This window comes from Pezoporus occidentalis, unplaced genomic scaffold (genome assembly GCF_034315485.1).
Source record: "Pezoporus occidentalis ecotype Australia unplaced genomic scaffold, CSIRO_AGI_Poc_V1 ctg18, whole genome shotgun sequence".
Classification (NCBI taxonomy): Eukaryota; Metazoa; Chordata; class Aves; order Psittaciformes; family Psittacidae; genus Pezoporus; species Pezoporus occidentalis.
In genome coordinates, this window is record NW_026913640.1 from 9,526,571 (window position 1) to 9,539,621 (window position 13,051).

The window sequence follows — 13,051 nt, forward strand, 5'->3', positions numbered from 1 at the left end:
CCCTGCAGACAATGAAATGGTCTGTTATTGCTCTATTCATAAAACACCTTTGTTCTTCACTCCCACTGCTCCCCCTCTATAAAATTAACAAACAAGCAGGAAGGAAATCTCTCCTCACCTGAGTTCCTGGCGGAAAGTGTATTCAGTATCAAATTGGCTTAGGAAAAGGCAATGGATTTTATTTTGAAGGTTAAGTTTCTTCCTTAACTCTTCTAAATCTCTCTCATTTAGAAGTCTTGCATGTGTAGAAACCTGCAATGAAAGGGAAACAAATTACAGGTAATTATTTTGTAGTTGCATTACCATCCCTAATGGGTGAGAAAATTGAAGTGATCCCTTATGGAAGTTTTCAAGTGCTTCCTAAAGGCAAGACTCGGAAATGTGCCCACTTATAGGGAAAAAGGGTGGAAGCATTGTTAAGAACTGGAAAAAAAAGTGTTTCTTGTGCTACAAGAGACTCAGAATTGAGCTGCATCTTTAGGAATTACTCAGATGCTGTGAGGCAGTGACTCCAAAGGAATCCTGCTGGGAGGCATGCATGAACACCTTGAGGGCTGGAAGAGCCTTTCCATGCAATGTTATGGGCCTAGCATGAGGGTCTCCCTGTGTGATTCTACTGGGCTGACTCTTTCCCAAGGATGGGGGCTCCCAGTACTGTAGATTCTGTTTGGGGATTCGGCTGCTACCTTTTTAGGTGTCTCTATGCAACACAGGTTCCTAAACCTCTGTGACAGTCACTGGAAAACTGATCAGGATGCTTTCTTTGGCATGGACAACAGCTCCTGAAAATAGATGTCAGGAGGCAATAAGCATGATCCAGGACTTCCAGAATGGCCAAAACCAATTAAAGTCCTGGTGGATGCTTGGTGAGATCCCCACAGTACCATCAGTGGTGCTTGTCACTTGTCTGCAGGCAATGAATGATGCCCTGAGCAGCTTAGCCTTGAATCTCCAGAGCATTCAGAGTTAGGACCTGGCACCTCACTGCCTGTCTGTTAGCAGATCCACCACATCTGGGTCAAGAGGAGAAGCAGAGTCCAACCTTGATGCAGAGGACCGCAAGGCAAAAGCCAGGCCCATATGTGATACAACTGATAGGGCAGGACCCAAAGAGGACATGTAGAAGCCCATCACTATTCAACAGTGGAATTTATCCAGTAGCTTAATGGAGGTTGCATGGTAACCTCCCTCATCTGAAAAATAAAGACCACTCTCACTGCTTTACAGTGAAGTACACCTACCTGCAGGCAGAGCCCAGTAGTCCTCTCCTTCCCTGGCTGCTGGTTAAATGCCTCTCCCAAAACACTAACAAGGCTGTTGTGCTTCTGCTTGTGGAAGTACAAGTCTTGGATTTGCTCAGCATCATCCAGAAGGGAGTATTTAAGGTGCAGGATGGAGTCAGGGGTTGCACACTGAACAAGTTTCCTTTTGGCAATAGAGGCCTCTCGCTCTTCATAGGGCAAAAGGGCTCCCCGGGAGCTGTTCTGAGTGCTCTCCAAAGCAACAGCTGCAGAGGTATCACTGCTGAAACCGATGAAGACATCTGGTTCCTTGGGGCTGAGCCTGGTGGACCAAACATTGGAGACCTTGCTGCTGTCAATGGAGACAAACAGCCTGGCCCAGTTCTGCAGCTCCTTCTTCAGTTCTTGCTGCTGCCAGTTCAGAATGGTGTTCATGTCTAAGCAGTGCTTCTCTAGCCGGTTCAGCAGTGGGGTAGGGAATTGGGTGTAGACTACATTCTTTTCCTCTATCACAATGAGTCTGAACTCATCCTTCACACGGCTCTTCACTCTGTGAGTGCCAAGACCCAGGTCCACATAGTAATTTCCTCCAAGGCTAATAAAGCACTGGTTGAGAGCATCATAAAGGCTTTCGTAAAGGTTGTGTATATTTAAAAGAACAACAGTCCTGCCTGTCTCCATGCAGACCTTCACTCTGCTGACAGACTGGCATATGTGGGCATAATCTTGGTCCTGTGGAAAACCAGAGCCAAATATAATTTCACAGTTCTCAGTATCTATAAACTGTGTCATCTGGATGATGTAGAAAGCTGCATGGTTGGTTGTCAGCAGCAGAAGGTATCGAGACATGAGCCCTGCCTGTTTGCTCATATTTTCCCTCAGCAAATGAAGCGTGTGTCTGGTTTCCAAGTGCAGGGAACAATCAAACTCATTGGTGTAGTTTTGCAAGAGCTCAACAGGATTAATATCACTGGAGCCTCCAAAGTTTCTCTGAATGGCCTTTATAATGTTCTCATATTGAGAGATGCTCTTTTCCTGGAAGTAGTGCAGTAACGTCTTGATCAAGCTGTAGAAATCACGGAGCCCAAAGAACTCATTTTTTTGTGCTTTTAGCACATTGCAGTAGAATTCTGCCAGCAAAGGGAAAAATGCTTCATGTTTTTAAAGTAAGTGTGTGCAGCACAGATGCCCTCTGCAGTTTTAACTAGCTCTTCTTTGCTAGGGTCAGTCCGAATTACAAAAAGGCCCCTGCTCATTTTGGCAGGATCTAGGGCCCAGTTTGAAATGCCCAAAAAGCCAACTTTTTGGTAAGGCTCTGGGTTTTCATCATCAACGCATCCGCTTTCAAGAAGAGGGTGCAGTGTCTTCAGTGGCATATCTGGTGAGTCTTCTGCTAGGAACTTCATCCAGGACGACAACGGATGCAAACTCATCCAGATTCTTCCCCCTCTGGAACTGTGCACATTGTCGGAAACTGGAGACGATCCCTTCTGGTTTTGAATGGGGACTGCACTGAAAAGACACCAGCTGGATCTCCTTGCATCTTTTGAACAACTGTCTTTTAGACAGCCTGCCCTGCATGGCATCCACAGCAATGGTTTTAGACAGGGATTTCGAGCTTCCTGGCTTCCCAACCAGAAAGAGTGGAACTCGTAGGTCCATGCATAAAACTATCATGAAGATGTTTTCCCTCAGAGCATCATTGCAGGCTGTTGTCTGAGGAACAGAGATGTTATCAAGAAATACCTCTTGGCAAAACTCAATCTCTTGCTGTAGCAGGGATGCAGGGACAGAAAAGCACTTTGCAACCTCCTCCAGGTAATCTTTGCGATTCTCCAGAAACACATAATAGCAAGCTCCCAATGAAAGCACCAAGGCCCGTTGTTCATCATTTAAGATTGTCTCCTTTTCCTTTTTGTACTTTTTATCAATCATAGGAAATAGCAGGTCTCTGAATTTGTAAAACCAGAGCACAATGATTATGCACCGCTCTATATCCCAGAGACTGGCAATTCTGCATTCATATTTCTTTTTCCTGAGGAAGTTCTGGGAGGCTGAAATGGCACTGGTAAAGATGTCCAGATTTTCAATATTAATTTTATTCTTCATGGTGGACTTTACAATCTCTCTGATGTACAGGCTCTGTGTCTTTTCATTCAGCTCTCCAAAATCCCAGACAAGAGGCAATAAGCTAGGTGGAAGGGGCTTGACCCGATACACCAGCTGCCGCAATGGAATGTAACCCAGTTTCTCTAGCGTGTCTTCACTCTGGACTCGGTACCCCAAGCTAGGTTTTTCAAGTTTCTGTATAGTTTCTTTGGAGTGCCTTCTGTAAGGGTTGCAAGCAGCTACTACTTTTAAACGGTCAGTGAGTATCTTCTCTCCATTTACACTGCGATCACACAGCACCTCTTTGATTGCAAAGATAGCTTCTGATATGTTTGCTTCATCAAAAAAGAGTACAGTGTCCACGTTATGCCTTTCTTCATTGTAACGTGCCAGCTCAATTGCCTGCCTAACTTTCTTGTGGATGGTCTTGGAGGTAGTGCCACCATGGACACACACCACCACCATGTTCTGAATGTTCTTGCCTGCCCTTTGCAGGCTGCACATGAACTGCACAAGCTTTGTCTTCCCACAGCCTGTTTCACCCATTATGATTACAGGAATCCCACACTGGAACCACAGATGAATGGCAAGCATCTTCATGGTGTTGCCCAGTGTCAGCTGATATGACTCATCTGGATCTTGGGTGTAGCTCACACCAAAAACTCTGCAGAGAGCTTCCAGCTGCATTGTTCTCGGCAAGTCTTCAAACTTCTTATTGAAAGGAACACACTGGGTTTTCAAAATCCAGTATAATTTACCTTTGATAACATTCCTTTCCAAAATAGCTTGAGAATAGGGATCAATAGCATTCAAGCTCTTGCTGATGTGAAAACCCAAAAACTTCATGGAGTCATTGTCTGCATGGAAGACTATATAGGGGTGGGACTCTTGTTCCCATTTTCGTCTTAGTCGGTACTGATCCATAATGCTATTTTCCTCATCATCATTTTCTGCACTTGGCACACTTTCATCAGAGGTATCAAGAGAGGGCATGGCAAAGTCCTTGGACATGGTGATCATGAATTTTACCACAAATGTTTTAAAACCTTGGAAATCGTCTCCAACTGCTGGGCTACAGAAAACTGATTTCTCACACTTGCTTAGCTGGAAGTTTAGGAAATGAACGAAGTTGCTAAGCTCAGTCCAAGAAGGGTTGTGACAACAACAGAATTCCAGTAAGATCTCCAGCCACTCTTTCTCTGTCCCTTCAGTCATCTTAGGGGTGAAAAGGAAATGATCAAGATCTTCCTTGTTCTTATATCTACGGAGGTACTGGTAGGACCTTTGGAAAGCTTCACTCCTTAACTTTTCTAGATCAAACTGCTCCTGTTTCATTTCAAAACAACCAGAGCTGGGTTTGTTTAACAACTCAAGTACCCGCATTGGTGATACACATTTCACTGCAGGAAAAAGATCCAGGAACATTTCTTCTGTCTCGCTGGACACCTAAAAGAAAGTCAATAAGGAGTGCACAGATTACAGTGAGGACAGTTGCCCAACCTCCTTCATTTATGCATTTGCCTACAGTTTAAACCCAAATAGGTCAGGAAGCTGGGAAAATCATATGTAGATCAAATTTGGCTAAGGCTGCATACATGTTCGTGGACATATACTGACATGCCCATAACCTGTAAGGTCCTGGTGCCAAGTGAATGTCCAGTGAAAAGCTAGAATAGAGCAAGCATGATTATTTCCACCCACCAAATAATCTGCCAGACAGACAGGTTTAAGCACAGAGAACTTTCCATCTTCACCTGCTTTCCCTAGTTAGTAAGCCACCATCGCTTTCCCTTCCAAATACTCACCCAGACTCACCTTGTACCTGTGTCAGTCTGCCAAAGCGGGCACCCACAGCCCCGTTTGGAAAGAACCCGTATAGGTTTTATGACCCATACCATGAAGAATCAATCCCTTTCCATTTCTTCTAAGCTGTCTTGTTAACATTGTGTGATACTCCTGGTTCTTGTGCTGGAACAGATGGTGGATGCTTGATACCTCCTTACGCCCTCCCGGCTACTCAGGATGTTCTAACTCTCCATCACATCCCTAATTTCCTCTTTTAGAGTGTCCTCCCTCATTTGTCATATATGAGACTTCTATCATTTTTTGAACACATGGGATTTCTATGTTACACTAGGAATGAACTGAAAAGAACTCCAAACCCTGCACAGTGCCTAATATTTCCTTTTGAGAGTAAACACATGCTGGGACTGCTTGTTTCTGTGTAGATGAGCCATCATTCCACTAGGGACATGGACCTTAAATTATGCACAGCTTTAAAAGAGACTTTGGATTTTAGCAGACTGACTGCAGGGGCAGATCTAGTTATGCTAGCATCCTTCATTACTATTCCTCTGACCTGAGCACACCATTCCCAGAACAATACCTCTTGTTTTCTTGTTCTGCTAAAACATTTCCCTTTTGCCAGGTACTCAATTAAGTAAAGATGAGAGGATTTGCACTTCCAGATAGAGCCAGTGGGACTCTGGAGGTGTCTTAGGACACACAGCTCAATCAGTAGCCGGTAGAGACCTGATGACACCTGAAAGGGAAGAAACATTTTAAAACTGGTGAAAGAGATGTCTATCAAAACACACTTCACTACTCACAGCACATAGCAGTACCCGAAGCCAAGCTACAGCTTTTCTCCCATTTTTGTGCAGGATTGCTATTCTAGCACACACTGAGACAGCTGTAACTTAATATGATTGGATACTCGGTGCTCTGCAGCCTTCCAAGGAAAGACTAGGCTGTCCAAATCTACCCTCTGCTTAAGCCAACTCACTACCTTTCTTTAAATAAAGTCCCTTCCAGAGAAGTACCAGACTGGATGTGAGGTGGAGAATGCACTTCTTCCTGTGAATGGGGGCTTCTATGATCATTTGGTTTGAATTCAGTGAATCTCCTCTACCTTACACTCTGATGAATATCACTGTAAGAGAAAGATTGCTTTATAAAATGGGACCCACTTCACACAGATTCCCTACCTTAGGCATGGAACAAGCCAAATGCAGGCACCTGAGCTTCTAAACTGTATGCAGAACTCCTTTTGTTCACTTTAACTTTTAAGCACCTGCTGCTACTACTGTAGGTGAGAATAAGCCAGCACAAGAGGCTGTGCAAATACCCTCCTCTAAAAAGCCTGTGAGGTCTTGGGCACTATGTTTAACACTAAGACAAAGGCTCTCACCACTGGTGACACATCAATATGGAAGACGGTGGGCTGAGTTTCAGTTGGGAATTCCTCAACAGAGAGTAGCTCCTCCAGAAGGAACTGGAAATCAATCTCTGACTCCATCAGCCTAATAGTTTTGTGAACCACTGGTAAATCACGGAGCTGGATACCGATCTTCTGGAGGATATTGTTCACAAAGAGAGACTTCCCTATGGAAGAGAAGAGACAGCCAATATTCACCTTCAGCGTCAGTCTGCGCTTTCACATGCATGTGACTGTTTCTCCAGACATCCGAACTCCCTCCAAACTGAGTGGCTGTCTCTCAACAGCCTCTTTAGAACAATACCTGAGACCAAATCCCAGTCACATGAGGGACATCCTCCAAGTCTGTACTCACAGTTTTAGCAATATAGCCCATTGGAAGGCAGAACTCATGCCCCCACTCCAGCCCCACTGAGGTTACCGATATAGACATAGCCAGAAGGCCTGGATCCTGAACAACTTGCCTCAGATGTGACCTAAAAAACCTCAAGATAACCTTACTGTCTGAAGAGACATGTCTTGAACAGTTTCAGAAATGGTAAGAAGCATGAGACATCCTGCTGAATATTGCAAAGGAGCCACAGAACACTTGTTCGACAGAATGGCAGGTAGAGGCAATTTGGGCTAGTCTATGGTCTTTCAGAGAACATCTGAGCTTATTTAGGCAACTGACTCCCATCCCTATGATCTAGTTTATCCCATGAAGATAGTCTTATTTCTTGTTCTTTCCAGAATCTCACTGCATTATTTATTTTTCTTTAGATCGGACAATTGTAGCTCCCTTGAAGCTCATGTTTTCTAGACTGCATTATCATTCCCCTTTGGACTCTTTCCAAGTGGCCTAAAATCCCTCTTGAAATTCACTACCCAAAGCTAAACACGTGTGGAGAGTGGAGGGCATGCCGTGTTGCATGCCATGTTCTTTTCAAGGCCTCCTGGATTGAGACATGACTCACAGTAGGAGTTCTAATACCTACCCATTCCTGCTTGGTTGGAATATATGAACTTCACGTTCTGCTGATAGGGCTCTTTGAAGGCCTGAGCAACAGGGGCTGTCCCATGAGGCACTTTAAGATGTGTGCTCAGGTATGCCTGGATGTCTGTTTTAGAGTAGCATGGGATAGTAACTTTGTAGGTGTGAAAGGCTGTGAAAACATAAGAATTCTGAGCTTTTGCACTGCAAAAAATAATGAGCCTATAGTCAAGGACTATAGAAGACTGCAGCAAGTGAAAAAAGTGGTACTGCAGTTGCCTGGAAACTTTGTACGCTAATTTATCAGCACCCAGCAAGCAATAGATTTTCTGGTTTTGAGAATCAGATGAAAGAGCTCTCCTAACTATCAGTTCCACTTCTTCCTCCTCTGTGTTGCGTGTACTCACCAGGACCTCATCATATGTTGGTAGAGGTGCCGTTTTAGTGTGTCCATAAACAGAGAGCATGTAGAGTAACATTTCCTCTTCTTTACACATGATGAGAGAAGGTTTCCTGGCTTCAAGGGCTACTGGTAGACTTCTCTTGATACATGTGGTTTCCAGAGTGGCTAATTGCTTCAGTGTTTCACCAAAGACATCCAGGCTGATGTATTTGTCTGACACAAGGCCAGTGTATTTCTTACAGTAAGCATCCCAGAGCAGAGTTACCTTGTCACAGATGGATGGCAAACTCTCAAAGGAGGTGGCCAGTTCATCTTCTGTAAGGGTGCTGAAAGTTGCCTGGTTAACTTTTCTGTTCTTTTTAAACTTCCTTGAGTTTTCCAAAAAGGCTTCTTGTTGCTCATCATATAATTTGCTCAGATTTTCAACCTCTTCCTTGTCATCACTTCGATCAAGGGCAAAATCCATGAGCTTCTGCTCTGTAATGTTGGAGTATGGAAGGCAGCTTTGCAGGGCTGCCTTTGCCACTGACGCACTGTAGCCAGATTCAGCCAGGCTTTTGATGAGCTGGGGAAACCGAATGACGTAGTCATGCCAGGTAACAGATTCCTTGTCTCCTGTTAATGTGTTGACAGAGTCAAGTGGAGTCATGAGGGCTCCATCCAGGGCTTTTCTAATATCTTCTTCTTTAATGTCATGCTTTATGACAGAAAGCATATTAAGAATCTGTGGCTCTATTGCACTACTGTGGGCTTTGGCCAGTTGGCTACATAGATAGAAGAGCTGCTGTGCAGTGAACAGATTGAGGTGATAGTAGGTGTCTCTTTGAGTCTCCAGATATTTCTTCCACTCTACCAGGCAGTGCTCCATTGCTTTGCAAAGCTCATTCAGCTCCTCCAGGACGGGTCTGGTGCTCTGGACAAGGATGCCAGCAATTCCAAATTCTGCGTAAACTTTTATCCTGTGTTGGGGATTGCAGTAGATGTCAGCCTTCCAGTCTGTGAAGAGGACATTGCCAACACTGAGAAGTTGCAGATACAACTTTCCAATCATTTGAACTTTTTCCAGGATCTATAACATGCAACAGATAAAACAGGGAAAAGGATTATCATTATTCCTTGCTCTTGACATGCTCTAGAATTGCATGTTTTCCTGGAAGACTTCTATTACTCTTCAAAAATACCGGTTCCATGATAACTAGCATATGTCTGCTGGAGAAAGGAGTCCCATAGAGGAAGGACAACTCCATTGTCACAGGTAGCAAGCAAATTTGACTTTTAAAGATTATGATGAGCTGTATCCCACCCTCAGAATCACCACCTTTTTGATATTTGGCCCTTGTGAGGTTTCTTCATCTCTGCCTGAAGCACTGCACTGCCTACAATTGATCAGACAGCAGTTAAGGTAGTTCCTCAGGTATGTAAAAGAACACCTCACTTGAAACACCTTCTGAATAACCAACTTACTGGAAATAAGGAAAAGGCATTTTTGGTATGTGAAGCATCTGGTTTGCAGTGGGTACCCACACTGGAGTGACCTCCATCACACCCCTGAATTTTCCTATTTCCCTTTAAAGTGGAAGCTTAGATGGCTTGCTTGAGTGAAGATTTCCACATCATTGACATGAAAGTAAGGACAAGACCTCAGACAGCTGGACTTCTACACACTCCATTATCACCTTGCAAGGGTGATTTATAATTTGTGTTACAGGCAAGATCTGGGAGTCTGCTACTTCTGTTCCTGAAAAGTCAGAGCTGAAGGTCAAGGATAAGTCTCCATGAAAGAATTTTAGCAAAAAACACCCCAACCCTTATGGACACTGTTTTTCAAGCACACAATGATCTTGCACTTACCTGGTAAGTAACCTGGTAACCTTTCTTACCTCCAGGAAGCGATTTGCCTCCTTTCTGCCCTGCTCAGCTTTTGTGGTGATCAACAAAAGCTTGTTCTGGAGCTCTGTGAGCTCAGCCAGGCTGTATTTAGACTTCTGATGTGTCTGAAACACTCCTTCTGTGGTGTCCTTCAGCAGTAGCACTGAAATACAGTCCTCAAGGGCAGCCTGAAAACCAGGTAAGAGGATCAGCCCCACTCTGTCTCTTCTCTGGCTTTCAAGAATAGTAATAGTACCCCCTTGCATATCACAACCAAACATCAAGTTTTCCTACATCTTAGGATGTGGATCATTCCTTCCCTCTTTCAGGGTACGCTGCAAGCACCACTCTCCTTGAACAATGGAGTGGCAGTTCTCATTTTAAATCTTTCCCTTCTCTTTTTATACTTTCTCAGTGAGCAGGTGGGGGTTTTTTGTATTAAATACTGCTTCCTCTCCTGCCTGGGGACAAAAAGAAAAAAGCCTGTTTTGCCTCAAAAATGACAAAGAGTTAATGGAAAATGTGACATGAGGTTGCGCTGCTTCTGTGCTTCTTTCAAATCTGAGTAGAGATCTATTTGCTATCTGACATAATCCTTTGAAATGGATTTCAAGGATGTTAATTAATTTGGGCAGAAACAACACCCTGAAAAGAATTCTTCAAAATGTGGAGAACAGTTACCTTGAAGTTTTGAGGTGCTGAGATGATAAACATCCCTCTGCTTATGATGTCTCTGGCTTGAGAGATGGAGGAACACTCTACAGAGCCATGAGAGTCATGAACCATCTTTATCCATTCTCTCATATCACAAGAATCTTTCTGTTAAAGAAAAAAATCAACACAACAGAATGAAACCTAATAGCCAGGTGACAGCTCCGTGAGTATGATTTGGTAAGAATGGAGTTTCTTGTGCCTGCCATGCCTGGAGAGACAATGCATAGCTGTTGCACCCACACCTGCATCTATTTTATAGGCTTTGTGAAAGCCAAAGTGGGTGAATAAATATTTTGTGAAGCTGCTGGTCTTTGACAGTCCTTGGCAATTTGCAGGAAGGGTATCAGTTATATGGTACCCTGAGTAGGATGTTATAGTTTCTGTGGAGAGGATTATTCAAGACAGTGCTAGACTAGGCTTTCCTAAAACACATAGCATTGGAATCACTTTCTTCTGTACATGGCACCTAATAGGTCTCCTCCATTTGCTCTCACATAGGCTTGTGAGGTCTTTTAAGGTGCCCCAACCGGTCTTCAGTCCAAAACAGCACGGATTTCTCGTAGGTTTTATGTCATATCTGCTACATCCAGTTGGATGTCTTAACTCCCCTCCATCAATGCAGTAAACTTTGCCAGTTCATTCTTCTAGTATGAGTTCAAGTAACTTTGGAACATGGGATTTCCAGACTCACCAACTTTTTGGGCAGATTTTTGTCTTTTACAGTGGCTTCACTGATGAATGACAGGGCTTCAGAGAACTGTTCAAATCCAGATGTGGTTCTCAGGTCAAATACAATGGGTGCTGAAGCAGTCATAGCATCACGGAACAACTGCAATTTGTCAATATCAATGTCTTTTTCACCTGCAGAAATTGATGCCAGCTCCACAAATGCAAGAATTTCTGTTTTGTCTGGGGGGAAAAGATCCAAAAATAAGACACCTGGTTGAGGAGTTTCATGATCAGCTCAGAGTTGGAGTTCACACAGTTGTTTCATGCAATGCTGTTGTCACAACGTCTGATCCCCCTCTTTTGTTTCTCTTACCTGATGACTCTATTACATCCCAGTACAACTCACCTTTTATTATGGTTTTGATCCAGGAGACAAAGCCTTTCCTTGTGCATTCAAGTTCCCTCAGAAATTCCAGCATCTCTTCTGGAAGGTTGCTCAAACTGTTTTTCACCTTTATTAAGTCCTGAGTCATATAATTAAGTCTTTTATTCTTGAATTCCAGCTCTTCCTGAAAAGAAAAAAAAATAAATCCAAGACATACTAGTGTGTGTCCCTTGGTAAGAGAAGAAGGAAGGTTAGTTCTGCCTCTGCCCCATCCATGAGCCACTCAGGGCTTTTTCCAAAGTGCCACCTTCCCAGAGACTTCTATTCCTCACATCCAATCTGTTTCATAAACTCAGTCTGGTATTTCAGCACAAGTCTCTGCAGAGGCACACAGTCATGATATAAAACTTGTCTGACATCTGCCTTGAAGTCTTGATCACTAAGAGACCTTTCCACAAAATTTACAAGGTCTGTTCCCATTTCAAAATTTCTGGGGAAACTGGTCCAAAACTTGGAAAGCTATTCAAGGTACAAAGAACATCCAGCTGCTCTGTGGGGGCTACATGTGCAGTTTCCCATCATTGCTACCATAATAGAAAGGTTATGACAAGACAACATTTTAGTTTTTGCAGGAATGGGGCAATGAGGCTTGGAGATCCACAAAAGAACATGTGGAAGCCAAATGAAGAATTGCTGGAGTTTCCGTCTATTCCAAATCACTTGATGCAGAATTTGGTTGTTGACACACACAGATGCCTGCATCCATTGGTCTCACATAGTTTCCTCAGATGCCCTTAGGCATCTCTAGTGGCACTGGAAGCTCATTTGCAGACAACCAGTTTGATTAAGGATAAACTGCATCACATTCCTGACTCCACTTACGCCATTATAAAGTACCAGGCTAAAAGAGAGATTGCTACAACAGTGAAATTTATATTCCAAAAGGAAAAAAAAGATCATTCACTGTGTCCAATATGATTTAGTTAAAAGTTAAGACAGACAAAACCAAAGGCTCCCCATTCAGACCTGCCAACACAGAAGCCACAAGAGCAGTCAGATATCAATGTGTGGCCTACATATGTATTTTGTTATGTCGCTGATAATCTGAAAATTCCCATTAAGATCAAGTGTCTTCCGCAGTTCGTCAATCATCTTGGCAGTGTTCACCACTGTAGACAGGGTCAGGTAGTTTTTAATCTTCCCCACTGCAGCATCTACCCAGGCAGCTTTTCCATCCCCTTTCTCTTCGCTCATCTCCATAATTGTAAACTCCTTTCTGAGTTGACTCTCATCTGCTAATTGTATCTCAAAATGGCTCTGCACAGTTCCAATGGTGATGGATAAGTCTTTAAGGGACAGATAGGTACTCTGAAAGTCATCAATGGCTGGTTTATAAATGTTTTCTTGTACATCTTCTATCAATAAAATTTTCTCTTCAGGGATTATGGCTTTGATTTGCTTCGCTTTTTCC

At 43.5% G+C, this 13,051-nt stretch overlaps 2 protein-coding genes across 2 annotated transcripts; both read right to left on the reverse strand.

Moving 5' to 3' along the window:
• Positions 1-96: 96 nt before the first annotated feature.
• LOC134161940 (E3 ubiquitin-protein ligase RNF213-like) lies at positions 97-2,580 on the reverse strand. Its single transcript, XM_062615303.1, has 2 exons — positions 1,242-2,580; positions 97-252 (listed from the first exon to the last, which is right to left on the reverse strand). The coding sequence occupies exons 1-2, from the start codon at positions 2,109-2,111 to the stop codon at positions 115-117; spliced, it is 1,008 nt and encodes a 335-aa protein (XP_062471287.1). The 5' UTR covers positions 2,112-2,580; the 3' UTR covers positions 97-114.
• On the reverse strand, positions 2,314-12,718 carry LOC134161938 (E3 ubiquitin-protein ligase rnf213-alpha-like). Its single transcript, XM_062615301.1, has 9 exons — positions 12,657-12,718; positions 11,602-11,760; positions 11,218-11,435; positions 10,494-10,631; positions 9,824-10,000; positions 7,545-9,012; positions 6,541-6,734; positions 5,737-5,892; positions 2,314-4,796 (listed from the first exon to the last, which is right to left on the reverse strand). Exons 2-9 carry the CDS (start codon positions 11,726-11,728, stop codon positions 2,586-2,588), a joined length of 4,689 nt encoding a protein of 1,562 aa, XP_062471285.1. The 5' UTR covers positions 11,729-11,760; positions 12,657-12,718; the 3' UTR covers positions 2,314-2,585.
• Between the last annotated feature and the right edge of the window lie 333 nt (positions 12,719-13,051).

What these genes read in the sequence shown, in the direction of transcription:
- LOC134161940 (XM_062615303.1), bottom strand. Translation starts at nt 2,111, where the DNA reads ATGAGCAAACAGGCAGGGCTCATGTCTCGATACCTTCTGCTGCTGACA. An exon ending in CTACTGGGCTCTGCCTGCAG is followed by an intron (nt 253 to 1,241) that starts GTAGGTGTACTT and finishes CTTTCATTGCAG; the next exon opens with GTTTCTACACATGCAAGACT.
- LOC134161938 (XM_062615301.1), bottom strand. Translation starts at nt 11,728, where the DNA reads ATGACTCAGGACTTAATAAAGGTGAAAAACAGTTTGAGCAACCTTCCA. An exon ending in GATCAAAACCATAATAAAAG is followed by an intron (nt 11,436 to 11,601) that starts GTGAGTTGTACT and finishes TTTTCCCCCCAG; the next exon opens with ACAAAACAGAAATTCTTGCA. An exon ending in ATATTGATGTGTCACCAGTG is followed by an intron (nt 5,893 to 6,540) that starts GTGAGAGCCTTT and finishes CTTCCCTTTCAG; the next exon opens with GTGTCATCAGGTCTCTACCG.